At 64.8% G+C, this 27,588-nt stretch overlaps 3 protein-coding genes across 3 annotated transcripts; 1 reads left to right on the top strand and 2 right to left on the bottom strand.

Moving 5' to 3' along the window:
- The first annotated feature begins 1,813 nt into the window (after positions 1-1,813).
- On the top strand, positions 1,814-10,640 carry LOC128151742 (zinc finger protein 883-like). Its single transcript, XM_052809390.1, has 4 exons — positions 1,814-2,027; positions 2,421-2,533; positions 4,311-4,880; positions 9,721-10,640. Exons 1-4 carry the CDS (start codon positions 1,918-1,920, stop codon positions 10,326-10,328), a joined length of 1,401 nt encoding a protein of 466 aa, XP_052665350.1. The 5' UTR covers positions 1,814-1,917; the 3' UTR covers positions 10,329-10,640.
- Positions 10,641-10,836: 196 nt separating this feature from the next.
- On the bottom strand, positions 10,837-12,847 carry PFDN5 (prefoldin subunit 5). The gene is made up of 6 exons (XM_052810322.1): positions 12,727-12,847; positions 12,052-12,154; positions 11,713-11,744; positions 11,462-11,536; positions 11,228-11,333; positions 10,837-11,141 (listed from the first exon to the last, which is right to left on the bottom strand). The coding sequence occupies exons 1-6, from the start codon at positions 12,796-12,798 to the stop codon at positions 11,062-11,064; spliced, it is 468 nt and encodes a 155-aa protein (XP_052666282.1). The 5' UTR covers positions 12,799-12,847; the 3' UTR covers positions 10,837-11,061.
- Positions 12,848-13,245: 398 nt separating this feature from the next.
- ESPL1 (extra spindle pole bodies like 1, separase) lies at positions 13,246-27,042 on the bottom strand. Its single transcript, XM_052810247.1, has 30 exons — positions 26,955-27,042; positions 25,739-26,842; positions 25,422-25,526; positions 25,098-25,227; positions 24,729-24,865; positions 24,310-24,503; positions 23,912-24,154; positions 23,552-23,696; positions 23,193-23,337; positions 22,957-23,096; positions 22,716-22,850; positions 22,508-22,627; positions 22,178-22,349; positions 21,844-21,972; positions 21,572-21,728; positions 21,145-21,254; positions 19,660-20,789; positions 19,225-19,582; positions 18,939-19,100; positions 15,816-16,029; positions 15,500-15,684; positions 15,264-15,391; positions 15,068-15,190; positions 14,817-14,972; positions 14,570-14,740; positions 14,378-14,482; positions 14,163-14,275; positions 13,995-14,078; positions 13,741-13,905; positions 13,246-13,624 (listed from the first exon to the last, which is right to left on the bottom strand). The coding sequence occupies exons 1-30, from the start codon at positions 26,997-26,999 to the stop codon at positions 13,423-13,425; spliced, it is 6,507 nt and encodes a 2,168-aa protein (XP_052666207.1). The 5' UTR covers positions 27,000-27,042; the 3' UTR covers positions 13,246-13,422.
- Positions 27,043-27,588: the final 546 nt, after the last annotated feature.

Raw genomic sequence — 27,588 nt, forward strand, 5'->3', positions numbered from 1 at the left:
GCCCGCGGGGACGGACGGTGCCGGCTGACACCGGGGCGTCCCCGCGGGGGTGACACCAGGGTGTCTCTACAGTGGGTGACACCGGGATGTCCCTGTGAGGGTGACACCAGGGTGTCTACACTGGGTGACACTGGGATGTCCCTGCGAGGGTGACACCAGGGTGTCTCTACACTGGGTGACACCGGGATGTCCCTGCGAGGGTGACACCAGGGTGTCTACACTGGGTGACACCGGGATGTCCCTGCGAGGGTGACACCAGGGTGTCTCTACACTGGGTGACACTGGGATGTCCCTGTGAGGGTGACACCAGGGTGTCTCTACACTGGGTGACACTGGGATGTCCCTGCGAGGGTGACACCAGGGTGTCTCTACACTGGGTGACACTGGGATGTCCCTGTGAGGGTGACACCAGGGTGTCTCTACGCTGGGTGACACTGGGATGTCCCTGCGATGGTGACACCAGGGTGTCTCTACACTGGGTGACACTGGGATGTCCCTGTGAGGGTGACACCAGGGTGTCTCTACGCTGGGTGACACTGGGATGTCCCTGCGATGGTGACACCAGGGTGTCTCTACACTGGGTGACACCGGGATGTCCCTGCGAGGGTGACACTGGGGTGTCCTCGAGCTGTGTGACACCGGGGCACCACTGTGGGGACAGGGTTTGGGTGTTTTTCCGCCTGTTGGGGACAGTCAGACAGCGGCTGAGCTGGGGACAGGTCTGTGCCCGGGTGTGACGACTCCTCCTGCGGCGGACGCCTGAGCGGGCTGTCACCGCAGCCCAGCGCTGTCACACGGGATGGCTCGGCACCCTGAGGGGTGACAGCCCAGCTTGGGGGGTGACCCAGCACCCCGAAAGGGCGACTCTCCAGCCTGAGGGTGACCCGACAGCCTGATGGGTGACAGCTGAGCTTGAGGGGTGACCCAGCCAGGTGACAGTGGGACTCGCACCCCCAAACCCGTCCCCCCAAGGGGACACCGAGCCGCCTGTGCCGTGGCACCAAACCCCCACGGTGACCATCGCTGCTGGCTCACGCCGCCACCAGTTCAAACCAGTGACTCCCAGTCTGGCTGCCCGCTTCCCCCAGCCAACAGCCACCGGCCCAACCCTCGCTCGGGCTGGGAAGGGTTAAAATCATAGAGCTGAGTGGGGAGCCGGTGGGAGCTGGGGGTCCCTCCTGCCCGGGGGGGGGTCCCCAATGGAGGGGGGGGGGGCATTGGGTGCCCCCGTCTCCCTCACGTGTTGTCCCCCCCCCCGGTGGCTTCATCCAGCTGCAAAGACCTGGTGGGAGAGTTTGGGGGGGCTGGAGGACCCCGACTCTCAGCCCAACGCCCCCCCCAGCTGCCAACGTCTGGTTGAATTGGGGTGCTGGGGGGGGGGGCACTGGCTCCCCCCCCATTTTGTCCTGTCGCCCCCTCCAGCTGCAAGCACTTGATAGGGTGTTTTGGGGGTGCAGGGGGAGCTGTGTCCCCCCCCCAGATGTCAACACTTGGCACCAGGCGGGGGGGGGGCGGCAAAAGACCCCCCCCGCCCCCCAACGACCCCCCCCAGCCACAAAACCCCAGCGCCAGCGGGACCCCCAGCAGGGCCCCGTTCCCCCCAGTGCCCCCACAAAGCCGGACACATCGTAGGAGGGGACACCCCAACCCCCCCCCCCCAGACACACCGGGGTGGGGGGGGGGGACACCCCAAAACCCCCCCCAACCCAGGCTCGTCCCGCTGCCGAGCCCAGGCCCGCAATGGCGGTGGGGGGGGGCCACCTCCTCCCGCACCCCTTGGCCATACCCCCCTGGGGGGGGGATGTCCGTTCCCCATGGCGGGGTGGGGGGAACAAATTTGGGGTCGGTGGCGGGGGGTCGAAGCCCCCCGACCATAGAGCTGCGCCATCCGGCAGCCGGCGGGAGCCGAGGGCGGCCATGCGGGAAGGCCCTTCCGCTCGCGGCCTCCCCGCTCCCCGCTCCCGCTCCAGCCCACCCATCGCTCCCCCCCGGGCCCCCCCGGCCCCCCGGCCAGGCCGGCCGCAGCGGTGAGTCGGGGCCAGGGACCCCCCCCTAAAAAGAAGGGCAGACAGGCCCCCCCCCCCCCTTTTTCCCCTTCCCGGTGCCCCCCGAGATGGCGGCGATGCTCGGGGCAGAGTCGGGGGGGGGGAGCGTAGCCCTCCCCCCCCAAACCTTGGGGGCCCCCTCCATGAGAGGGGTGGGGGGACATGGCGGGGGGGGGGGATGCTGTTGGGATGGGGAGGGGGATGCTTCAAGACCCAACCCATGGCCTTGGTGCCCCCCCCCCCCCAGCATCAGGAGGGGAAACTGAGGCATGGAGGTGTTCGGGACCCCCCCTTGGGGTGCAGCCGGGACCCCCCCCGGGGGTGCCCCCATGTCACCCCATCTCTTTGCCTGCTCCTTCTCACCGCCCCGGGCAGGGTCCCCCCGTCTGAGCGTGCTGGGACAGCGGCGATGGACACGGAGGGGGAGCCGTCCGCCCGGGACCCCCGGGACCCCCAGGATGCCGAGCTGCCGGAGGGGACCTCCGCAGGTGAGCCCCCCCAAAGCGGCACCTGGCCACAGTGAGGGGCTCGGCCGAGGTGTCCCCACGCGGCGTGTCCCCGTGGCATTGTGGGGAGTGGGGTGGTGACTCCTTTTTGGGGGTCCCCCGTGGACCTGCCCCGACCCAGCTATGTGGGGATACCCTGACCTTGCGGCATGGGGATCCCCAAATCCTGGAGGGTGGGGGGGACCCTGATCCCGGAGGGTGTGGGTGTCCCACTCCCTTGGTACGGGGATACCCTGATCCCAGGATATGGGGTGTCCCAGGGATGTGGGGTTATCCTATTCCCATGGCACAGGGATACCACGATCCCACAGCACAGGGATACCCCAGTGCTGGGGTGTAGGGATGTCCCATTCCCATGGCATGGGTGTACCCCAATCCCAGCGTATGGGGGTACCACAATTCCACAGCACGGGGGTACCCCAGTCTTGGGGTGCAGGGATGTGCTATTCCCATGGCATGGGGTTATCCCGATCCCTTGGCGTGGGGATGCCCTGATCCTATAAGGAGAAGATGCTCCGGTCCTGGGGTGCAGATGTCCTGGTCTCGTAGCATGGGGATACCCCGATCCCAGCGTGTGGGGATGCGTCAGTCCCTCGGAGTGGGGATACCCCCTTCTCCCGGCGTAGGGATACCCCAATCCCTGGGTACAGGGATACCCCAACCCCACAGCATGGGGATGCCCCGATCCTGAGGTGCAGGGATGTCCTGACTGCACGGTGTGGGGATGCCCCAGTTTGGGGGTTCAGGAATGTCCTATTTCTGTGGCACAGGTATGTTCCAATCCCGGGGTGCAGGGGTACCTCATTCCTGTGGCATTGGGATACCCTGATCTGGGGGTGTAGGGATGTCCTGATCACACGACATGGGAACGCCCTGATTTGGGGGTACAGGGATGCCCCATTGCTGTGGCCTGGGGACACTCTGATCCTGAGGTGCAGGGATGTCCTGATCACACAGCATGGAGATGCTCTGATCTCGGGGTGCAGGGATGCCGTGCTCCCACACCATGGGGATGGTCCCAGTCATGGGGTGCAGGGATGTCCCGACCCCACAGTGTGGGGATGCCCCGATCCTGGGGTGCAGGCATGCCCTGATCCTGGGGTGCAGAGGTGTCCCAATCCCATGTCATGGGGATTCCCCGATCCTGGGGGGCAGGGATGCCCTGCTCCTGCACCATGGGGTTTCCTGGTACCCCAACTCCAGCCACGGTTTGCAGAGGGAATTTGGGCTCCGAGTCCCCCTCGGTGGTGCCATCCGCACGCATCCTGCCCGGTGCGTGAACCTCCTCCTGCCCCCCGAGCCCGGACACTTGTCCTTGGGGTGGGATGGGGCGGGTTGGTGGGGACACACAGTGGGGGCTGAGCTGGGAGTTAAACCGGGGCTTGGGAGCAGGACAGGGGTGTCACTGCTGTCCCCAAACCAGAGAGGGGATGGGGAAGCTGGAAAAGGGATGGAGAGGGGGCAGCAGGGATGGAGAAGGGACAGAGGGGCTGGAGAAGGGGAAGAGGGAATGGAGCAGCTATCAACGGGATGGAGAAGGGGATGAGGGGATGGGGAAGGGACAGAGGGGCCAGAGAGATGAAGAAGGGGCAAAAGGGATGGAGAAGGGCAAAAGGTGGAGAAGGGACTGACTGGACGGAGAAGGTGCCAATGGGACGGGAAAGGCACAGCGGGACACAGCCCTGGGCCCATCCCCTTGCCCTCGGTGCCACCCGCCCCCACGCCGTCCCGCCGGTGCCCAGCTCTCCTCTCCCCGCAGCCCACCCCAGCCCACCGGCCTCCGGCAGCGAGCCACCTGGCCGCCCGGCGAGGCCGCGACGGAAAGCGCCGGCACGTCGACCGGCCAAAACGCCGGGACACCCGGGGGGCCTGGGACCGCTGAAGGAGCTGCTGGGGCTGCGGGGGGGTCGCCTGCGCCCCACCATCTGCAGCGAGTGCGGGAAGGGTTTCAGCCGCAGCTCGGACCTGGCACGTCACCAGATCACCCACACCGGCGAGAAGCCCTACACCTGCGGCGCCTGCGGCAAAGGCTTCAGCCAAAACTCCAACCTGGTCACCCACCAACGTATCCACACCGGCGAAAAGCCCTACGCCTGCGGCGCTTGCGGCAAACGGTTCAGTGAGAGCTCGGCCCTCATCCAGCATCAGCGGACCCACACCGGCGAGAAACCCTATAGCTGCGGCGAGTGCGGGAAACGCTTCAGCGTCAGCTCCAACCTCATCCGTCACCGCCGCACCCACACCGACGAGAAGCCCTACATCTGTGGGGAGTGCGGGGACGGCTTTCGCCACAAGTCCCAGCTCCATCGGCATCAGAAGCTTCACGCCGCGTGATGGGGATGGGGACACCGGGATGGGGACGGGGATGCCGGGATGGAGATAGAGGGATGGGGATGCAAGGGTGGGGATGGATTTTGGGGTGCATCCCCAGCAAGGGGGACTGGCATTGCCCTGGTAAGGGCTGGGGACTGCAGCGGCTGGGAACGGGGCTGGATGCTCCCGCAGCGGAGCCGGGGTTCGGCACCTGCACCCCAAGCACCCCCAAAGCCAAGGAGGGTTGTGGGGGGAGTGGGTACAGGGTTGGGGCGCGCGGGTCTGCCGATGAGATCAATAAAAGGTCCCTGAGCATCGGCGTTTGCTGAGCATCGTCCTGCCACGCGGTTCCAGGGACACCCCCGGCAGCGTCAACCCTAGGGGACGAGGCGACGGTCGTGGCGGTGGTGGCACGATTCCGGTGACGCCAACGCCACCGTGGAAAGGTTTTTCCCATCCTTCTGGTCGGGGCTGGAGCGGAGCCGGGTGCCGCAGCGCCAGGTGCCCCGCGGGGACGGCTCCCACGCCGGCTGCCGCCACGCGCCCGCACGCGCCACCCAACTTCCCCAGGGCAGGGATGGGGATGGGGACCCGCTGCTCCCCACCCTTGCACCCCCAGACCCTCCCGGGGGCTGCGGGGTCTCAGCGGGGTGGTGGTGGGGGTGCAGAAGGGGATGTCGAAGGCACCCCAAAACCCTGACGCCCAGGGCCGGTGCCGAGCTGGGCTCAATCCCGTTAATGAAGGCGCCGGCCTCGTTGCATAATTTCCAACCATTTTTTTGCTGGAGCGGGGCGGGGGGGGGAATGCACGGGGTTGGAGGCAGAGCCATTACACAAAGTGGGGGGGTTAGGGGGGCTCTGGCTGCTCATTTTTCCCCCCCATCCCCCCATCTCCCCCAAAAATGAGCCTCGTGTACTCCCCCCAAATCCTCCTGCCCGGGAATATTTTCCAAGCGGAGCAGGGAAAAAAAAAAAAAAAAAAACCCGAATCCACGATTCCCGTCACCGAAGGGGCCGAGGCCCCTCGTCCTCCCCACCAGGATCCATCGCTCGGCTGTGGGGTTTGAGGGTGTCGTGGTTGGGGACCCCCCCTCCCAAGGTTTCACCCCTATTTTTGCTCGCCGAGTGGAAAAAAGCATCCGGCTCGCGGCGAGGCGGCAGCAGGGCCGGGGGAATGGGATGACGCTGGGACCTTCCTGTTCCCGGCCTCCCCCGAACGCCAGCCTCACGCTCGGGGGCCAGCGCCAGCCCTCGCACCCCCAAACCCCTCACCAGGGACCCCCCAAACCCTTCGCCATCCCCTCCCAGACCCCATCGCGCCACCCCATCCTTCGGCCTCGGAGAGGTGAGTCGAAGGCCGGCGGGTCTTGCGGGGCGGAGGGGGGGGGGAACGACACACATGGATGAGCCGCTGTCCTTGGGGTTGGCTGGTGGGGGGGGGGAGGCAGGAGATTGGGAAGCCCCCCCCAAAAATGGGACACCCCCCCATCTTGGGTTGGGGCTGGGGGGAGCTGCTGGGGGGGGCAGGGAAGCGGTGGTGGATGGAGGGGGGGTCCTGGTGCTTCGGCTTTCCTTTGTGCCTTGCGGCCCCGGCGCTGTGGCCCCCACCCCAAAAATAAATGGGGGGGGGGGGGAACTGAGGGAGGGAGAGGGGATGGAGGGAACAAAGGTGGGGGGCTGGGGGCTGCATCGGCCTTGCAGCACCCGTGCCCCCTCCCAGGGCGATGTGCAAGACCCCTTCCCCCCCCAGATGCAGGTGGGGGGCTTGGCGTTCCTCCCCCAGACCCATTTGCCCCCCCCGGAATGGGCCAGTTCACGTGGGAAGCGGCTCCAGCCCCTCTTTCTCGTGCCCCACCAATTTGGGGGGGCCCAGTTTAGAGTCAAAGGACACATGGGGGTCCGGCGGGATTGCTGTGCCATGCCTCAGTTTCCCCCACCGTGGGGTGCGGGGGCGGCACTAGGCTGGAAATTCATCTTTTTCAGCCCATTTAGACCACAAAGTGCCACAGGGCCCCCCCCAAAACCCCTGAGCAGGGCCCCGAGTGCTGGCAGGGAGAGCTGGGGGTCTTGAGTGTGGGGAGGGGTCCCTGGGAGAGGACCGGCACCCCCCCAACACCCTGGGGGGGCATTTGGGCTCTGTGTGCCCTGAGCACCTGGGGTGGGGGTGAGGCAGGGTCCCTGGGGGGGCACTGGGCACCTTTGGGGTGCACTGGGCAACCTGGGGGGTGCACTAGGCAGCTCTGGGGGCGCACTGGGCATCTTTGGTTGGGCACTGGGAAAGCTGGGGGGTGCACTGGGCAGCTTTGGCGAGGGGGTGCACCCCTTTGGGGTGCCCCAGGCATTTGAGGGGGTCACGGACACTTTTGGGGTGCACCGCACTCCATCGCAGGAGGGTGCAGGTGGCTTTGGGGTGCACCGGGCACCAATGGGGCACCCTGGGGGGGGGTGACGGTGGGCACCTTTAAGGTGCACTGGGCATGCTGAATGGGGGGGTGCAGGCATTTTTGGGGTGCACCAGGCTTCCTGGAGGGGTGTGGGCATGTTCGGGTGCAGCGGGCACCTCCAGGGCTCCCCAAGGGGGGACCGCGAGCAACTTTGGGGTGCACAAGGCACCCTGGGGGGGATGTAGGCAACTTTGGGGTACACTGAGCATCTTTGGGGGGGTACAGGCAATGCTAGGGGACCCTGGGAGGGGGGTACAGGCACCTTTAGGGTGCAGCTGGCAGCCTGGGGGGAGTGCAGGCACTTTTTGGGGTGCACTAGGCACCCCAGGAGAAGGGTGCAGGCACGGCAGGGGTGCACCAGGCATCTGGGGAGGGGTGCAGGTTCTTTTGGGGTGCTCCGGGCATCTTTGGGGAGGTAGAGGCAGCAACGGAGCGCCCTGGGAGGGGGGGTACAGGCGCTTCTGGGGTGCCGTGGTCATCGTGGGGGGGGGATGCAGGCACTTTTGGGGTGCACGAGGCACCCTGGGAGGGGGGTACAGGCACCGCTGGGGTGCCCCGAGCACCCTGGGGAGGAGGATGCAGCCACTTTTGGGGTGCATTGGGCACCCCAGGAGAGCAGTACAGGCACCTTAGGGGTGAATTGGGAATCCTGGGGGGGGGGGGCACCCCCGGAGGGGGGGGGGGTACCGGCACTTTTGGGGTGCAGCGAGCATCCTGGGGGGGGGGGGTGCGGGTGCTTTTGGGGGACTGCGGGCACCCTGGCGACGCACACCCGCTCCCGGGGGGGGGGGTCGCTCCGCGATGCCGTGGGGGTCTCTGCGGCTCGCCCCCCCCCTCCCTTCGGCGGGGGCCGGGCCCGGGCGGAGCCGCCGCCCCCTCGAGCCGGGCGGGCGGCGGAAGCGGCGGAGGCGCCGCCGCGCCGGGGCCGGTGAGCGCGGGGGGACGGGGGGGGCACGGGGGGGGCAGCGGCGGGGCCGCCCCCCTCCCGGCCCCGGGGATGCTCGGGGGTCCCCGCGCCTCCCCCCCCCCCCCCCCCCAACCGGGTCCCCTCCGCCGGTTCCCTCCGGCCAAAATGGCCCCGGCCGCCGCCCGGCACCGGCCCCCCCCCCCGCCCCGGGCTGTGAGGGCTCAGGGACCCCCCCCGGGACGGATCCATCCCTCCCCCCCCGGTGCTGCAGGACCCCCGGACGGAGCGGGGAGGGGGGGGGAGGGTGGGACACGACTCGTCCGGCAGGAAAACGGCGGGGGGAGCACCCCGGGGAGGCGGGGGGGGGGATGCGCAAGGGCTAAGGGGAGGTTGCAGCCCCCCCATCAGTCCTGGGGGGGGGGGGGGGGGCAGATCCATAGGGTGGGGGACAAGTGTCGTCCCCCCCCTCGCAGCTGCAGGGCCATAACCACCCGTGTCCGTGTGCCCCCCCCCCAGATCTCGGGAGCCAACGCCAGGGCAGAGCAGCGGGGCCGTAGTCCGGAGAAGCAGCGGGACCCCCCGAGCCCCCCGGGAGCCCAGGTAACGCGGCGGAATGGGGCCCCGGAGGGATTTAGGGGGGGGCACGAAGGGATTTGGGGTCACACAGAGGGAATTGGGGGGGGCACGAAGGGATTTGGGGGTCGCACAAAGGGATTTTGGGGCAGCACAAGGGGATTTGGGGTGGCACAGTGGGATTTGGGGGCGGCACGACGGGACCTGGGGTGGCACAAGGGAATTTGGGGCAGCGGAGAGGGATATGGGGCAGCATAAGGGGACTTGGGATGGCATGAAGGGACCTGGGGGGCACAAAGGGACTGGGGGCCCCCCCAGCAGCTCTGAGCCCAGCTCCCGCATGCTCCAGTGTGGCCCGAGCACACAGGAACTGGCCATGGCGCAACAGGAAACGAGATGCAAATTGTCATCAGGGAGGAGGAATTCAGGATGAGTTTCTGGAGCCTGAGGGGGGGTCTCGGGCCGGGGAGGGGGGTGGTGGGGGAGCTCAGGGCTCCCCACTGCCCTGCAGGACACCGGGGTCCGCCGGCCGCCCCCATGGAGCAGGAGGAGCCCTGCGTGGTGGAGCTGCACGACTCGGACGAGGGGGACATGGTCCGGAGGGTCTACATCGGTGAGGAGGGGGCGAGGGTGGGCTGGGGAGGGGGGACCCATCTCTGGGGGAGGGCGCCTGTCCCCGGGGTGAGGGTGCCAGCCCCCTCCCCAGCCTCTCTACCCCCCCTCCCCCCCCGCAGCCGACGACGGCATCGTGAGCGACTGCGAGGACGAGGTCCTGCCCCACGAGATCATCCAGACCGTCATCCCCCACAGCCCCCTGGCCCCCAAAAGCAAGAAACGAGGAGGGCAGCCCAGCTCCGGTGCCGCGACGTCGGCGGGGGGCTACGGTGAGGAGGAAGAGGGGGAGGGCGTGGGGGGACGGCACCGGGGTGGCCGTCAGCGCCCCTTTATCTGCAACGAGTGCGGGAAGAGCTTCAGCCACTGGTCGAAGCTGCTGCGGCACCAGCGGACTCACACCGGGGAACGGCCCAGCACCTGCGGGGAGTGCGGCAAGAGCTTCAGCCAAAACTCGCACCTGGTTCAGCACCGTCGGACGCACACCGGGGAGAAGCCGTATCGCTGCGGGGACTGCGGCAAGAGCTTCAGCTGGAGCTCCAACCTCATCCAACACCAGCGCATCCACACCGGGGAGAAGCCCTACACCTGCGGGCAGTGCGGCAAGAGCTTCACCCAAAGCAAGAACCTCATCAAGCACCAACGCACCCACTCGGGCGCCCGGCCCCACCGCTGCGGGCAGTGCGGCCGCGGCTTCGCCCAGAGCACCAACCTGCTGAAGCATCAGCGGGTTCACGCTGCCCGCGGCCAACCCTCGCCCTGCCCGGAGTGCGGGCAGAGCTGCCGCGACGGGGCCGAGCTGGAGCGTCACCGGGCGCAGGCTCACGGCCACGAGCCCTACATCTGCGTGGAGTGCGGCGAGAGCTTCGCCAAGAGTGCCACGCTCAACCGCCACAAGCGCGTCCACAAGCCCCTCTTCGTCCGCTGAGACCGGCTGGGGGGACACGAGGGGGGACGCACGGACTGCGCTGCGGGCAGGGGGACGAGGTGACGCCAAGCCACGCCGGACACTGTTATGGTTCGTGTGGCCCCCAACGGACACAGGCTGGACCTCGGTGACCCCCCTTGTAGGGGATGGACCCTATAGATGTATATACCGGGGTTGGGGGCGGGGGGGGACGGGATGGACACACGTAGGGTAGAAGCCATGGGGCACCACCAGGCAGACCCCGCGCCGGGGGAGCGGAGCACGGCTGGATGGGGCCTTGGCCACGGAATAAAGTTGTTCTGTTTGGGGGAAGGTGGATTATTTTGTCTCAGGGGGGTAAAAAGCCCCACAGGGGTGTTGGGGGGGACCTAGCTGAGGCCTTGCAAAGCTGGGCGAGAGAGGCTGGAGACGGAGGGAGCAGCAGGATTCCTGGGATAAGGCTGCCCCAAATCGCGTGGCCACAGACCTGCCAGAGCCCCCCCCAACACCACCCCCAAAAGCACCCCGGTTTGAGAAGTCAATTCATTTATTCCGCACCGTGGCAGCAAGATGCTGCCTACAAAAAGGGGGGGCTGGTGCTGCCGGGCACCATGGGGGTGGAAAGAGGCGCTGGAGAACTGGGACAGGGAGAGCCAGGACGGGGTCGGGGGCTGCGCTGCGCCCCACGGCTCCCTCCAGCCTCGGCTCCCATCCCAGCGGCGATGGCGAGGAGGACGGCCTGTGAGGCTGAAGGCTAAGCCTTGGTGGTCGCACCCTGCGTGGCTCCCAAGGCCGTGAGCTGCTGGATCTTCTGGCTCATCATTTCCACCACGGCTGCAGGGAGAGAAGGGGGCTGGGGAGTCGGGGGGGGGGGCTTCTGGGGGTGCCCCCCAAGAGCGAGGAGGGAGCCAGCTGCTTACCCTGCTTCATGGCGTGTTTCTCCTGCAGCGCTGGCTGGATCTTCTCCATCTGCTTTGTCAGGAAGTCGATTTTCCGCTTGAAAAAGTCTCGGGCGTCGTCTGCCGTCTGAGGGAAGGGGCAGCAAGGGAGTTAAGGGGGGCCTCCGTGGCACAAACACGGGGAGCAGTTCCACCAGGAAAGGCACCGAGCCACCCCCCCCAAACCCGACAGTGTCCCTCACGCACGCCCCTCACCTTCTCCACATAGTAGCCGGTTCCGACATCAATCAGGACACGCTCAACATCCGAGAGCTTCCCTGGGACATACATCTGGGACGGGGTGTTAGGGAAAGCGGGGAACCGGGAGGGTTACACAGCTCTGGCAGGAAAGGCAGGGACAGAGCCTGGGTGTGCCGGGTAGCGGCACCACGGCATGATGGCGGCGGCACTGGTTTGGCACAAACAGCCCCAAGGGGAGTGAATTTGGGGGGGGTGAGAAAGGATACAGAGCTGGTGAGGGGCACCAGCAGGTCCTTCCCTGTGAAAAAGCAAGCAGAGGCGAGTGAGGGGAGCCCACAGGGCCACAACTCAACATCTGGGCCACTCCAGCAGCCCCCTCAGCCTCCCTGCCGGGCACGAGGTGGCAGAGCCTGGGCCAAAAGAGCTGACACGGGGGCTCTGGGTGGTTTGCTCAGAGCAGGACTTGGTACGTCTCAGCCCTAGGGAGGAAGGAGTGATTTGGGGGAGCAGCCGGGGCCGGCAAGGCCAGGGAAGAGGGTACCAGCCTCTGGGGGCTTGGCACAGCCCCCCCTGGTCCAGCTGGGATGGGGGGGGATCCCACTCGCCTTCATTGCTCTTGTTGAGCACGTTGAGGCAGTCCTTGGCTTCCACATACTTGGTCTGCACCACCTTGAGCTGAGCGATGGAGGACGAGAGGAACTCCACCTCCTGGCAGAGAGCACAGCCCTGTCAGTGGGGAGGGGGCCCCCGGGGCTGGGGGGAGCAGGAGGGAGCCTGGAACAGCCCCAAAGAGCGAATGCCAGAGCCCCAAGAGATGTCACGGAGGGGGGGCCACAGTCCCACACCCAGCGGTGTCCCCAAGCCAGTGTCACACAGGGTGACATGGGGCTGAGGCACCTCACCCGGTCACCTCCAGCCTTGTCACCCCCTCAACCCAGCCACCCAGCTTCTACCTCAGTATTCCCCAGACCCCAGTCTGGTCCAGCACACCTCCCCCAGTTCCAAACAGCTCAGTCTGCCTCCACACATCCCCCCGCCCCGAGTCCGGGCCTGTCACTCCCACCCCAGCCCAGCCTGGTGCCACACATCCCCTCCCGCCTCCACAGCCCAGTCTGGTCCACTACAGCCCAGTCTGGTCCAGTATAGCCCCCCCCCCCCGCCCAGTCAGGCCCCACACATCATCCCCCAGCCCAACCCGTTCCCACACAGCCCCAGGCGGGCGGGCCCGACCCCACAGAGCCCCCCTCGGCCCCACACAGCCCCCCCCGACCCGACCCCACCTGGTCCAGCTGCCCCTTGAGCAGCTCCAGCTGCGGCAGCGGCAGCTCCCCCACGTTCACCGTCTGCGCCATCTTGGGCCGCCGCGACGCTCTAGCACCCCTCACGCCTCTCGCTGCTCCGCCGGACGCGCGCCCCCTAGCGGCCGGCGGCCGGCAGCGCGCCAAGGGGGGGGCAGCAGCCTCCCCCCAAGTCGGGGGGGGGGGGGGGGGCAGCCCAATAACACCCCCCCCAGGGAAAAGGGTCCTTCCCCCCATGGAAGGGGCATCCAAGGTGCCCCCCCAGGGGCAGAGGCTAAAAGCCCAGCACTGTCATGGCGATGGAACCCTGAGCAAGCAGCCCCCCCCCCCCTTTCCCAGGGCTCCTGGGGACCCCCCAACACCAAAACCCAAGGGATGGAGGGGGGCAGCAGCAAAGGCTGGGGGCTCTGGGTCACCTCCAGCAGCAGAGGAGGAGGGCAGGAGTCTTGGAGACCTTCCCTGGGGGGGGGGGTCCAGCCCTGGGGACAGGGGACAAATGGGCAACAGGGTGGGGGGGCAATAGGAGGGAGCAGGGCAATAGCTTTATTGTCACAGAACACGCAAATAAAAACACTTTTGTTAAAATAAATTAAAGCAGTTGCAAACACAGACACCCACCCACCCACCCCGCGAGTCCCCAGCTGCCTCCCCGCGGGGACGGCGGCCCCCCCCCAGCCCTCACTGCAGGCAGACGGGCAGCCCGTAGGCAACGGGGGCTGCCCCGACGAGGTACTTGAGTTTGGGGGCTTGGCGGGCCTGGGTGACGTAGGAGAGGAGCGGGGCACCCGAGCCCCCCCTCAGCCAGCCCTGCAGCAGCGCTTGGGCATAGCGGTCGATCTCCCGGTCTGTCACGTCCCACAGGTTCCCCAGGACGAAGGGGCTGGAAAGGAGGAGGGCGTTAGACCCGTTCCCACCCCAAAAAAACCCCAGCACCATGCATGCAAAGCCTCTGCCCCCCTCACAGAGACACCCCCCCCCCCCAACTCCGTAACTCACCAGCCGGCCATGATGTACTTGAGGACGATGCCGGAGCCCTCCAGGCTGCCACGGACGGCGAGCGCGGCGCTGCTGCAGCCGAAAAGCAGGGCGACGGCGCGGCAATCCAGCCGGGCGATCGTCTGTCCGTCCAGCAAGCGGGCTCCTGCTCCGTGGCCCGCGTAACTACGGGAAGAAGCCCCCCCCCAGGTGAGCTCCGGCTGCCCTCGTAGACCCCCCCCAGGGTCTCCCCAAGCAGCCCTGGTGATGCTCACATGTAGAGGTCGTGCTCCAGGAGGGCTGCCTGCATCTGCTCCGGCCTTGGGACGGCTCCTGTCACACCTCTCCAGCCAGGTTCGCTGCGGGAGAGCTGGTGAGAAGGGGGTGGGGGGCACAGACCATTGCCCCCTAAACCCTGTAGCCCCCCCAAGATCTCCACCCACCTCTCGAACCAGCCCCGAAATCGTTCCTCAGTGCCCAGGAGGTTGCTGTGCGGGTTGAGGACGTAGAAGGTGCTGCTGGGGTTCACGCCGCGGCTCAGCACGGACCCTGACTGCTGCCGGAGCAGGGGAGACGAGTGGGTCCCAGCCCGGCGCAAGGTTTGGGGGGTTCCCCCAAACCCCGGGGCTGGGGTACGCGGGGTCTCCCATCCTCTCACCTCCTGTGCCAGGGAGTAGCTGACCAGGAAGCGCAGGGAAGGGAGCCTGGTTACAGGCACAGCCTTCAGGCACGCCATGCTCTCCCAGGGCAGCTTCTGCAGGTGCTGGGAGGAAGAGGAGGAGGAGGAAGGCGTGAGCAGGAGGGAGGTTAGCAGAGCCCGGAGGAGGTGAAGCAGGAGCTGGGGTCTCACCTTATCCAGAACCAGGACGAGGGAGCCGTCCGTCTGCGTGGCGCAGGCTCTCCGCTCCTCCACCGCCTCCTGCAAGAGGAGCTGAGCCTTGCGGGGCTGCGCTGGGCAGAGGCTGAAGGCCAGGGCTTGTACATCGTGGGGGCCAAGAAGGGGAGCAGCATTCAGCACCACCTGCGAGGAGGAGGAAGGGTTGAGCACCGGCAAAGCAGGGGTTCAGTTCCCCCAAACCCTGCCCCAGCCCAGGCACCTTGAGCAGCGTGGGATCCGAGTCCCTCCAGCCGCACTGGCAGAGCTGGGTGTGCAAACGGGCGGCTTCCTCTGCCAGACCGGGCTGGGGGACGGTGGGGATCAGGGCCCCCCTCCAGCAGCCCAGCACCTGCGTCTCCAGGGTCTCGATGAGGCTCTGCAAGAGGTCAGAGAGTCACTGGGGGGGCTCCAGACCCCCCAGCCTCCTCTGAAGCATGCCCCATGTCAGGGTGCAGGGTGGTTTTCCCCCACCTTCATCCTGCGGTCCAGCTCGGAGCGGCGCAGCCACCACTCTCGCTTGTCCGTGCAGCTGTTGACTTCCTTCTGCTCCTTCTGGATGGCGTCGAAGTCGCTCAGCACCGAGCGCAGCGGGGCCTGGAGGAGGAAGAGAGCCATGATCCGAGCCCCAAACATGGCTGGGCTGCCCCTCTCCCATCCCTGCCCTCACCTTGGCGAGCGCGGTGGGGATGCGGATGTTCACAGGAGTAGTGCCCTTCTCCAGCCGTGCCAGCAGCAGCGTGTCCCCTACGGAGCCAGGCTGGATGCTGACGATGGTCAACACGCACACCGTCACCCCTGAAAGTCACACCCAGACCTTAAGGACAGCCCCAAGGGCACCATCCATCACTTAACACCCTCCCGGGCGATGAGCTGCCTGGTCCCTCTGCTCCCATCTGCCCTTACCGCTGGGGATCTGCTGCAGCTGCGTCTGGAAGCTGTCCCGCTCCTCAGACCCCAGCCCTGTGGAGCTGAACATGAAGAGTCTCTCAAGCTCAGTGAGGTGGTGGCTGCGTCGGTCAGCGCTCCCCTCCTGCAAGGAGAGCCCCCGGAGCTGCTCAGCCACGTCCCCCGCTGACTTCTTCTCTTTGCTGCAGAGGGAAAGGCAGTCAGGGGGGAATAACCACCCCAAAATCACCTTTGCTGGGGCTCTGCTGGTGTTGGGTGAGCCCCTTCTCCGTGATGCTCTGTGGATGGAGGGAGGTGAGACCGAGGCACTCACTGAATCTTCCTGTGGATGATGCTGAGCAGCTGATGGCGAGTGGTGACGGAGACCGACTCGGAGAGCAGGTACGCGGTGAGGAGGGGGTCCTGGTTCCCCATAGCCAGAGCCAGGAGCTGGCAGAGCTGGCTGTAGAGCGCACCGGGAGGGCAGTGGCTGATACAGTTGAAAGCATCTTTCAGGAGCTCAAGGACCGTGTCCAGCAAGGAGACATCTGGAACGGACAAAGCAGCAAAACCCCAGGATCAGCCGCCGAGCCCTTGGGCAACACTCGGAGCAGCGGCGAGGGGAGGTGGAGCAGGGAGCAGAGGGGACAGACCTGGCGTCCCCATCACAGCCACCAGCTCCCAGCCCAAGACCAGCATCCCACGCACTGGAGGCTTGCAGACCAGCCCCATGTTACCCTTGGCCAGCATTATTTTTTTCAATAATGGGATGGCCTAAATGGCACCAGGCCTGCTGGCATCTGATGGAATTCACCTTTCTCAAAGGGGGAAGATGATCTTTGTTCATGAGCTAGCGGGGCTCATTGACAGAGCTTTAAACTAGACTTGGAGGGGAGTGGGATGAAATCAGGCTTGCCCGCGACAAGCTGTGGGACAACAGGACAAGGCTAGCGGGATGGGGTGCTAGCGAGGAACCTCAGCCTGTTGCTCTGAGACATGCTGGGTACACTGGAAGTCTTACAGAGATGAGCCAGGGGCTCCTGAGGTAATAGGAGCCAAGAGGGAAACACTGGTGAAACACCTCAAAGGAATTAAGGGGTGTTCCTCTAAGAAGGTGACAACAGCCCAGATGAAGTGCCTCCACACCAACACATGCGGCACGGGCAACAAACAGGAGCTGGAAGCCACCGTGCTGCTAGAAAGCTATGACCTAGTTGCCATTACTGAAATTTGGTGGGATGAATCCCATGACTGGAGTGTGGCTGTCAAAGGCTACCGGCTGTTCAGAAGGGACAGGTGAGGAAGGAGGGGCAGAGGGGTTGTCCTCTACATCAAAAAATAGATCGATTGTGAAGAGCTGTCTCCGAAGAACAGCCACGAGCAGGTTGAAAGCTTATGGGTAAGGATTAGAGACCAAGGCAACAAAGGAAACTTTGAGGTTGGTGTCTACTGCAGGCTGCCCGATCGAGCGGAGCCTATTGGCAAAGGCTTCGTATTCCAGCTACAGGAGGCATCGTGCTCACAGGCTCTCGTCCTGCTGGGGGACTTCAACCACCCCAATGTCTGCTGGAAAAGTAGCACGGCGAGCTGTAGGCAATCCAGGAGACTTCTAGAATGCATTGAGGATAACTTCTTAACGCAGGTAACAGACAGCCCTACCAGAGGGGATGCGATACCGGAGCTGTTGGTCACGAATGCAAATGAGCTAATCGGTGACATCAAGACTGGAGGCAGCCTGGGCTGCAGTGATCATGCACTGGTGGAGTTCGCAGTCCTGAGGGATATGGGTCGGGCGAAGAGTGAAGTCAGGACCCTGAATTTACGGAAAGCAAACTGCCAGCTGATCAAGGAGTTAGTCAACAGGATCCCCTGGGAATCTGCCTCCAGGGACAAGGTTGCAGAACAGAGCTGGCCGATCTTTAAGGATGCTTTCTATAGAGCGCAAGAGCTCTCAATCCCCAGGTGTAAGAAATCAGGAAAGGAAAGCAAGAGACCAGCATGGGTAAGTCAAGACCTACTGGTCAAACTAAAGGGCAAGAAGGAAACGCACAGGCAGTGGAAGCAGGGACAGGTATCCTGGGAAGAGTATAGGGACGTTGTTGGGACGGTGTCAGGAAGGCCAAGGCACTGCTTGAGCTGAACTTGGCAAGGGACACATAGAATAAGAAGAGCTTTGACAGGTATGTCAGCCAGAAAAGGAAGGTCAAAGAAAGCATAGCCCCCCCCGATCAACACAACTGGTAACAAAGGATGGGGAGAAGGCTGAGGTACTCGACAACTTTTGCCTCAGTCTTCACCGGCATCCCCTCTTCCCATACCTCTCCGGTGGATGGACCACAAGACAGGGACTGGGGGAGCAAAGTCCCTTCCACGGTAAGAGAAGATCAGGTTTGTGACCACTTGAGGAACCTGAACATACATAAGTCTATGGGACCTGACGAGATGCATCCCAGAGTCCTGAGGGAATTGGCCGATGTAGTTGCCAACCCACTCTCCATGATATTTGAAAAGTCATGGCAGTCAGGTGAAGTCCCCAGCGACTGGAAAAAAGGGAAACATTGCACCCATTTTTAAAAAGGGTAGAAAGAAGGACCCTGGGAACTACCGACCCATCAGCCTCACCTCTGTGCCTGGGAAGATCATGGAACAGATCCTCCTAGAAGCTCTGCTGAGGCACATGGAGGACAGGGAGGCGATTTGAGACAATAGTTCCATGTCCGGATGGAGATCAGTGACAAGTGGTGTCCCTCAGGGGGACGTACTGGGACCAGTACTGTTTAATATCTTCTTCAAAGACATAGACAGTGGGATCAAATGCACCCTCAGTAAGTTTGGGGATGACACCAAGCTGGGGGGGGCTGACATGCCTGAGGGAGGGAATGCCATCCAGAGGGACCTGGACAAGCTCGAGAAGGGGGCCCCTGTGAACCTCATGAAGTTCAACAAGGCCAAGCGCAAGGTCCTGCCCCCGGGTCGGGGCAACCCCCAGTATCAGCCCAGGCTGGGGGCTGAAGGGATGGAGAGCAGCCCTGCCCAGCAGGAACTGGGTGTACTGGGGGACAAAAAGCTGGACATGAGCCGGCCATGTGCGCTCACAGCCCGGAAAGCCAACTGTCTCCTGGGCTACATCACCAGTCGAGGGAGGGGGTTCTGCCCCTCTGCTCTGCTCTGCCCAGACCCCCCCCCAGAGCACTGCGTCCAGCTCTGGGGTCCTCAGCACAGGAAGGATGCGGACCTGCTGGAGCGGGTCTGGAAACTCCTTCTCCCGGTGCCGGGGAGCAGCCCCCCCTCCTCTTCCTCAGTTCTTTTGCCCTCTGCCCCCACAGTGGGTTTTACCCATTTTAAATGTTTTTGCAGAGGTGCCACTGATTTCACCGAAAGGCTCAGCTTCAGATTTCCTCCCCCTACAGCTCCCCAACACCAAAACCTCCCCACCCACACGGGGCCGGGCGCTCACCGCCAGCCGTGGGCAGGGTGGAGGACAGGGTCCCCTCCAGGCGCAGGGGGTCCCCGCTGCCCGGCCACCGCGCTGCCAGGACGTCCTCGCCGGCCTCTTGCTGCAGGACCTCGTGCTCCCCGTCTGCGCCCTCCTGCCTGCGCCGAGGCAGCCGTCTCCTGCCTGCGGGGAGAGACAGAGGCACTTGGTCCCTGGGACTGGTGGCAGCAGTGGGGACAGCAACTGCTTAGGGGTGCACGAAGGCAGGACAGCCCCCCTCACCAATCCCTGGGGTAGCCCAGCTCACCTGGAGCTCCCTCCTCTTCCTCGGAGGCCCGCAAGACCTCAAAGCTGATCTCAAGCTCTTCCTCCACCTTCTCCTCTTCCTCAATGGTCCTCAGAAGCTCCCGTTCCTCCACTCTCTTTCTGGGAGCCCTACGGGTCATCCGCTCCCTCTTCTCCTCCGCAGCCCCGGCTCGGCGGGTGCCCGGCCGCCCTCCCCGGGGCTGGGCACTGCTGCTCTGGCCGCCGAACCCCAGCGAGCTTGCCTGGGACCCCATGGATTTGGCAGGCAGAGGTTTTCGGGCACAGGATGTCTTGCGGGCAGCTGTGGGGGTCAGCCCCGCTTCAGGATCCTCCATGTCGCTGTCGTCGCTGAATGTCACCTAAAGCGGAGGGACAGGGGGGTGTCGGGGCTGGTGCCGGGCGTACCGGGCTGCCCCTCGCCTCCCTCCTCGCTCACCTTTAGGCGAGACTTGACTTTCCCCAAGACTTTGGGCGCTCGTGGGTGCCGGGACTTGCCGGCCGGCGGGGAGGATTCGCTGAAGATGGTGAAGGGAGTCCTGGGGCCAAGGGCTGCACGTGCCTTGGCGAGGGGACAGGCTTTCTGGTGCGGGGTGCAGGGCACTGTCACCGGCTGGATGACGATGGGGGGCACCTCACTGTCCGAGTCACCTAGAGCAAAGGCGTCATCGGTGTTCGGCACAACCAGGGGCTTCGCTCTCTGGCTCTTCTTCACTCTGGGCTTGGGCACGGCAGGGGCCAACGCCATCTTCTTTTTGCGCCTTTGAGGTTCAGCCTTGCCCATCTTGAGGGTCTGGGGCACGGCCGCCACTTTGGGCTCCATCGGAGTCAGCGTGGGCAGCTGGTGGTTCTGAGAGCTGGCAAAAACACCATCCACGGAGCTGCCGTGCTTGGAAGCCAGGCGGCAAACGGCGGCTGTGGCTTTGGTGAGCAGCAGGCTGGCCCTGGAGACCTCCAGGCTGGGCAGGTGGGGGCTGCAGGACGCTAAGGTGGTCAACCCCGTCTGCAGCTCCTCCTGCAGCTCCTCTGCCGGCCGGGGGCTGGCCAGGCTCTGAAGGGCCAACGCAGCGTAGCCAGTGGCCACCAGATTGTCCAGCAGCTCCAGCGCAGGCAGGTCCCGGCCGATGGAGCCGCCCCACAGCTTGTCTCGCAGCACGGCAGCGAAGCGCGTGGCCACGGCGGCGCAGCGCGGCAGCACCTCGTGGATCAGACCCAGCCCCTCGGCCGTGCTGCCCGCCGCCAGCTCGCCCTGGGCACAGGAGAGGAGCCAGCGCAGGCAGAGAGCCGAGAGGGCCAAGTCGGAGCAGAGGCGGCACAGGCAGGCTGCCGGGTGGGTGAGGAAGGCCAGTCTCTTCCTCCTCTCAGGCTTCAGCTCCGGTGAGGCGGTGAGAGCATCCGCCTTCTCCAGCCCACTCACCGTGGCCACAAACTCCAGTGCGGGGCCCTTCAGGAAACCTTCCTCTTCCCTGAGGGGCTCAGAGATGGAGTCCCTTGGCTTCTTGCCCTCAAGTTCGCCTTTCCTGGGCAGGATCTTCATCTGGCCTTTCTGCCTCTGGCTGGCTCCAAGGTCTGTGGGCGGAGGGGAGGGTTATTTCGGTGTCTTCTCTGCACAGCCCTCCCCCAGCTCCCACCACAGACAGCCCAAGGAGGCGTGCAGAAGGCCAGACCCAACGCTCTGCTTTCCCCAGCTATGCCTTTATCGGCTGGAGGAGTCACTCGATGAACCGAAACGTGGCCCAGAGTCGTCCCCCACCTCTGCACCCTCCGGGGTGTCGAGGCTCAGCTGCTCCAGCAGCATCTGTGCAAGGCTGATCTTTCACCCCAGCCCAAAAGTGGGTGCAAGAGGGGTCGTCCCTGGCACGGGCTGAGCTTGGCGCTTACCTCGGCCCCCCCATTCCCCTCCAAGCCCAGAGCAGGGACTCACCAGCATCAGACTCCAGGAGGAAGAGAGCCTGCTGGAGGTCAAAGTGGCTCAGCTCCAGCTCACTCTGCTGCAGCTCCAGCTGAGCCTTCAGCACCAGGAAAGAAGTACACCTGGGAGGGGGAGAAAAACAGCCCTCAGAGCCCCCCCACAACAGCCGTCGCTCCGTTCCCAGGGCCATGCAGGAGGCAGGCAGCGAGGAACAAGCTCACGTCTGGCCTGGCAAGCTGAATTCACGGGATAACACACCCCAGAGCAGCTGCTTGTTCCAGACCAAGCTGAGAAGGTGCCAAACCCTCCCACCGGGGCCAGTCCCCCACCAAGGGACACAGACACCAGTGTCCCCTGTGGCTGCAGGGCAGCTCATCCCTAACCTAGCATTCCCCAAGTTCAGGGCCAGGCTGTCCCCCCCACTCCACAGTCAACTCACCACCGGGTGGCTTGCAGTTTCACGGCCAGCTTGATGGCCTCCAAGCAGAAGGCTTTGGCTTTACACACCACCTCCAACCTGCCGAGGAGAGCCACGAGGTGCTCCGAACAGGCCAGCGTGTCAGCCAGCACTTGCCACTTCAGCAGCAGGTTGTCCCCTGCGAGGGAGGACAAGAAGGTGACCGGAGCTGCTCCTCCAGGAGAGGCAGGCAAGGAGCCCGACTCTTTCCGGAGGAGCACTTGGGTTTTGGTCCACGCCAACAACCGGCTCACCGTAATCCACAAACTGGACATCGGCCGCTGTTTTCTGACAGCCCAGCACATCGCTGCCCATCAGCAGGAGGATGATGCTGCGGAAAAGCTTCTGGGCTTCGACGAGAGCCGTCTTGGGACTCTTCCACCCTGTGCGAGGGCAGTTGTGGGTATCTGCACTAACCAAGACCCTCCCCAGACCCAGCACAGAGCAACTCCCCCAGATTCCCTCTCCTTGCCCCAAAGGGGCTGCTCTGGAGAAACCCAGAGGTGAGATGTTTGCACGGAGCTTCGTCCATGACCCCTGTCAACCTGGTGCTCACTGGCAGGGTTTTAAACATCCCCTGCTACTCACCTTGCACAAAGATCTGCTGCCGGAGCTTGAGTGAGAGGCGGGCAGCGGGGAGGCTCAGGTAGACGGCCACCAGCTGAAGGACGTGGGCTCGCAGCATGTACCAGACCTTTGTGCTTTTTTGCAGAGCTGGGTTCTGGAGCACCTCCAGCAACAGGGTGAGACCCTCTTCAATCTGCAGAGGGAGAAAAAGAGTCACCATTTGTGGTCCAGGGTGTCTCCACACCCAAGGTCCCTAGCGAGAGGTACTGAGATAGCCAGACAGAGCTGCTGCAGTCTCTTCTTGCCCTCTGACACTACTTTGAGGCAGAAAAGTGTTTTTAGGAGCCTTACCCGGTGGTTGACACAACACAGCTGGCTGCGGAGCAGGAGGCAGGTTTGCTGCAGCAGCAGGTAGGAATCGTTGCCGCTGTCAGCTTTCTGCAGGCAGGACTCCAACTCCTCCAGGAAAAGCTGGAAACCAACGCACCAGCCTGAGGGCTGCAGCCTCGGGGATCAGCCAAGCTCGCCCCACAGCCCTTTCCCTCCCTGCCAGACTTACCTGGGCATAGCTGGGGCACTCCAGCTGGAAGAGCAGCTTGGTGAGCTGGCACAGGGCACTGGCCATGCCCAGGCTGTCCCCGAGTACGCTGCACAGGGCTCTGACCAGCAGGTAGCTCTCCATGGCTTGCAAGGGCTGGGGTCAGGAAAACCCTCATGGTTACTCTCAGAGACCACCTCAGAGGGACTCTGTGTGCTTGGGGAGGCTGCCATCCCACTGACCACCTCCCCAGCAGCATTACCTTGGCCATCAGCTTGTAGAGAGCTGCCAGGAGGTGCAGGGAGGCTACAGTCTGCTCAGGGCTGCGCACGGCCGGGACACCCGGCGTGGCCAGGAGCTGCTTCCACAAGGCGAAGGCGTCGTCCAGGCTTTTGGACAGAGCTGAGGGCACACCACAGGTCTGAGACACCCTGACCCAAAACCAGGCGCTCCTGGAAAGCCTCTTCACGAAGGGCCCAAACCCACCAGCCTCCTCACCGGTCTCTGTCACCAGGTTGAAGGAGATGCCGTTGTACAGGAACCTGTTCTCCAGCAGCCTGCCTTCGTAGTTGAGGTCGTTGGGCTCGAAGTCACCCAGGTTCGTTAGCCCCTGAGCTTTGGCTCTCTGGTCCCTCTCTATGCTCTGCAGCGTGGGAGAAGGCAGCAGTAACGCATGTTAAGAGACACCATAGTGTTTATCAGCGGGGTCTGGGTGGCTTTTGGTGGCCCCAGTGCAGAGCTGAGCATCGCCAGCAAGGCTGAGGAGGGCACCCGACACGTGCACGGAGCCCCATGGCGTTTCTAGATCTGGACCCGTTTCAGCATCCCACAGCCCCCCTCCGCCACCCCCCACCCACCTGCTCCAGCTTGGACTCTAGGGTGCAGATGTAGAGCCAGAGCAGAGCCTGCGCCTGGTCATCGAGGAGTCGGTCCCGGTTCTGGGCGCTCCTGGGCACCAACTCCAGCAGCCGCAAGGCTTCCTGGATGGAGTCCAGGGAGGAGCTGCCAGACAGAGGGATTAGAAACAGCCTTCTACCCCCAAAACCCCTGAAGCATTTTAAGGGGAGGGATAGATACACCCCAGAACCCCAAACAGAGCAAACAGCCAGAGCACTAACACTCCAGATCCTTAAAACTCCCCCCGAGGACCCTCAAATGCTCCCTGGTGATGTTCAGGGACACAGGGAGGTGATCCCGGCGCACCAGCGTCCACCCACCAGTCCGTCTGCTGGGCGTAGCTGTGGTAGCACAAGACCTGGGCCAACTCTGTCAAGCCGATAGCTCGCTCATGCAGGCGGCCGCTCTCCTCCGAGCAGATCTCCAGCAGGTCACAGAGGACGTTGTAGCGTTCCTGCCCCGTGTCGGCTCGCACAGCCTTGTAGGCCTTCAACTCCGCAAAGAGGACAGTCACCAAGGTCTCTGCGTCCAGGCTGTGCCCCTCCAAGCCTTCCTTCAGGGTCCTGGGGGAAACAGGAGCTGTAAGGGGGGGCTCTGTGCAGAGCGCAGCGGAGCCGGGCGCATCTCGCAGGGAGAAACATCGTCATTTTATTGGCTTGGGAACCGCAGCTCTCAAGACTTCCACCCCCCACGCACCAGGCAGCCCTCCAGGTCTTACCGTAACCGTAACTCCTCGGCCCCCTGTTTCGCAGCATCTGTTTTGACTCTGACCCAGAGGGAGATGGGCTCTGCCAGCAGCTCCCCAATCTGGCCCTGCAGCGCAGCCAGCCACTGCACCACACATGCCAGGGCTCTCTCCAGCCGCCCCAGCTTGCGGTAACTTTCCACCTGCAGCCTGAAGCATTTGTGCAGCTGCGGGGAGACCACAGAGAACTGGCTTCAGCGCCCAGTGGGAGCAAAATCCCTCCATCCCATGTCCTGTACCGCAGCCCTCTTCCCCGCCTGGGTGAAGGGAAACCTGGGAGCAGGGAACTGGGGTTGTTCCAGGAGCAAAAGCTGGCCCCATCCTCTCCTTTGCTCCCCTGGCCCTGGGACCAGATGGTTCAGTTTTGCCAGAAGCATCAGGCAAGCGCTTACCCTCTCCGGGGGTATCTCTGGACACGCGTAGGCATCTGCTGTCTGCAGCCTCTTGCAGAGGAGCTCGCAGACAGAGCTGGCCTCCTCGTGAAGGTTCTGGTTGTAGAAGATATAGGCCAGCTTGAACGTGCACGAGACTGCCACAGGTGAAAGCCGAATATTAAAGATGTGGTGGAGAGAGAACGACCCCTCTCTCCCTGTCCAGCCGGGGACCGTCACCCTCTGCCCTGGCCCCACCAGCCATGCGTTTTGCATGACGGAGAACCCCCTCGTTGCTCCCCAGGTACACAGACCCCGGGCTCTGTGACTGCGTTCGACCCCAGCCGGGGCCGCGATGCTGAGTTTGGTCCCACCCGCCGCAGCACTGACCAGTGACATCGAGGTACTGGGCTCGCTCGCTCTCGGGGAGCCCCTCCAGTGCCTCCAGCATCCACGCCACGCTCCTCCTGCAGCCCGCCGTCAGCCGCTCCAGACCCGGCCAGCCCGCTGCCTGCAATGGCTGCGGGGGAGAGGGAGAGGGTGGCTAGCAAGAGGCCACTGGGGACCCACAGCCCCCCAAACCCCCCCTCAGGGTGGCTTGAGCAGCCCCTTCCAACCCCACCAACGTGCTGCCTCCGAAGGGAAAAGCCACCCAGCACCACGAGGGTCCCACCCACCCCCAGTGCCAGCAACCGTCCCCTCCACTGCCGGTACCTGGGAGCACTGGAAGGTGTCGTAGGCCACACTGGCAAAGAGCTGGAGGCTGCGGTAGAGCAGCTGCTTCACCATGAGCTTCTGTTTGACGCCATTGGGAGGAATCTGCAGAGGGGAGGGAAAGAGAAAAGCGGCGTTCGTGGGGCCTGGGCAGCACTAGGCGCTGCTGCTCAGGACGGGGACGCCGGACAGGGACACTCCGCTGATGGATTAAGGGGAGCATCGAGCCTGGAGTGGGGTAACGAACCTCCCAGCTGCTAACAGAAGCTCTGGTTGCCCACGCTACGTGGTCACCCCACTCCCAGCCCCAGTCTTACCCTCTCCAGCAGCCGGTGGAGGACACGGCAGTGCCCCTCGGTGAAGGCACAGAAGCCGAGCACGTCCTCCCGGCCAAAGGGCCACTGCTTGCTCCTCTTCGCGTACTCGCCCAGGGAGGAGACGATGAGCTGGCAGCTCTCAGCCAGCACCCTGAGGAACCGCTCCGATGCCTCCGCTGCCGAGCCGAGAGCCGCCGCAGCCTGGGAGAAGGGCGGCCCGGCAGGGCAAGCGCTCTCAGCCAGCACCTGGCTCAGCTGAACCCCGGCCTCCAGGAGGGACAGAGGATCACCAAAAGAGTTCACAGAGCTGCCGGTGGCCCCTAGGAAGCCCCTCACGTCCTTTACCGCCTTCTTGGCTGCCCTGTACTGGCCGCTCTTGCAGAGATGCCAGCACTGCTCCAGGGTGAGCTCGAAGAAGCAGAAGGATTGCTGGAGGGTGGGCGGCTCCGTCGCCTCTTTTCGCAGAGCTGCGAGCAAGCAGTCCCCAAGCTGCCGGCCGAGGAAAGCCGAGGACGGCGCCCGCTGGGCTTCGTACAAGGCGGCGGCGGCAGCTGCCTGCTGCGCCGTCTGGGAGGTGAAGAAGGGGGGCTGCAGCGGCAGCGAGGCCGCCCCGTCCTCTTCCAGCAACAGAAGGAAGCGCAGGGCTCGCAGACGGATTGAGAGGACAGCTCTACCCTCCTCCTGTGGCCGGTCGGGCTCAGCCAAAGCGTCCGCCCCTCTCCAGAGCACACTGAAGCTGCTGTGGACGATGGCTGTGAAGTCCTTGGAGGGTGCCTGGCCAGGGTGGTAGGTCAGCAGCCGGGCACGGAGGAGATCAGCCACCCTCCAGCAGGCATCGCCGCTGCCCCGGCCGGCCGTGTTCCTCAGCAGGTGGTAGAGGATCTTCTCCAGGTAGAGGGGAGCAGGCTGCGGCACGGCGGTCAGGTAGCCCCGGCACGCGGCCTCGGCCACGGCCACCAGGCTGGCGGTGTGTGCCGGGCAGCCCCCGGGTTTGGCCATCTGCTCGACACAAATCCGCAGGACCCTGTCGCAGACCTGGCTTTTCTGCAGCCGGGAGGCCTGGCTGGCATCGGAGGCACCTCCCGGGGAGTGTAAGAGCCATTTCTGGGGAGGGGAGGATGTCAGACCTCTGGCACCCAGCCCAGAGCCTTCCAGGGGAGGGTTTCCCCCCCCCCACAGTGCCGGCAGCGGAGCCCCCCCCCGGTCCCCGGCTTACCCACAGCTTGGCGAGCAGCTCGGATATGCCCTCCCAGCCATCCATCCGGGCGGCGAAATCAGCTCCTTTTGGGTGTTTCCAATGTGACACCAGGCTGGGGCAGGCAGGGAAAGGTGTGGGAGCCCCACAGCTCCCAGCCCCCCCTCCGGGCTCGCAGCCTCCCCAGTGCTCACAGCCCCCCACCACACCATTCTCCAGACCCCTGGGAGCCCCCAGCTCCATCTCCAGTCCCCCCAAGACCCACAGCCCCGCTCCCCAGCCCCTTGGGGGACCACACAACCCCCCCAGCCCCACTCTCTGCCCCCCCCCCCGCTGCCCAAAGCCCCACTCCCCGGCCCCCCTACGGGCTCACGGCCCCCCTAGCTCCACTCCCCGGCCCCCCCATGGGCTCACAGCCCCTCCCAGCTCCATTCCCCAGCCCCCCCGGTGCCCAAAGCCCCACTCCCAGCCCCACTACGGGCTCACAGCCCCCCCCCAGCCCCACTCTTCGGCCACCCCGGTGCCCAAAGCCCCACTCCCCGGCCCCCCTACGGGCTCACAGCCCCCCACCCCAGCCCCGCTACGGGCTCACAGCCCCCCCCAGCCCCACTCTCCGGCCCCTCTACGGGCTCACAGCCCCCCCCAGCTCCATACC

This window comes from Harpia harpyja, chromosome 15, assembly GCF_026419915.1.
Source record: "Harpia harpyja isolate bHarHar1 chromosome 15, bHarHar1 primary haplotype, whole genome shotgun sequence".
NCBI classification, from domain to species: Eukaryota; Metazoa; Chordata; class Aves; order Accipitriformes; family Accipitridae; genus Harpia; species Harpia harpyja.

Coding starts and splice junctions, on each gene's coding strand:
- LOC128151742 (XM_052809390.1), top strand. CDS start 1,918: ATGCGGGAAGGCCCTTCCGCTCGCGGCCTCCCCGCTCCCCGCTCCCGC. Junction 2,534..4,310: donor GCCGGAGGGGACCTCCGCAG/GTGAGCCCCCCC, acceptor CTCTCCCCGCAG/CCCACCCCAGCCCACCGGCC. Junction 4,881..9,720: donor GCATCAGAAGCTTCACGCCG/CGTGATGGGGAT, acceptor ACCGGGGTGGCC/GTCAGCGCCCCTTTATCTGC.
- ESPL1 (XM_052810247.1), bottom strand. CDS start 26,999: ATGGATGGCTGGGAGGGCATATCCGAGCTGCTCGCCAAGCTGTGG. Junction 24,504..24,728: donor CAGAGATACCCCCGGAGAGG/GTAAGCGCTTGC, acceptor GTCTCCCCGCAG/CTGCACAAATGCTTCAGGCT. Junction 14,741..14,816: donor CGGATCCCACGCTGCTCAAG/GTGCCTGGGCTG, acceptor TCCTCCTCGCAG/GTGGTGCTGAATGCTGCTCC.
- PFDN5 (XM_052810322.1), bottom strand. CDS start 12,798: ATGGCGCAGACGGTGAACGTGGGGGAGCTGCCGCTGCCGCAGCTGGAG. Junction 12,155..12,726: donor TCAAGGGGCAGCTGGACCAG/GTGGGGTCGGGT, acceptor GCTCTCTGCCAG/GAGGTGGAGTTCCTCTCGTC. Junction 11,537..11,712: donor TGGTGCCCCTCACCAGCTCT/GTATCCTTTCTC, acceptor ACCCCGTCCCAG/ATGTATGTCCCAGGGAAGCT.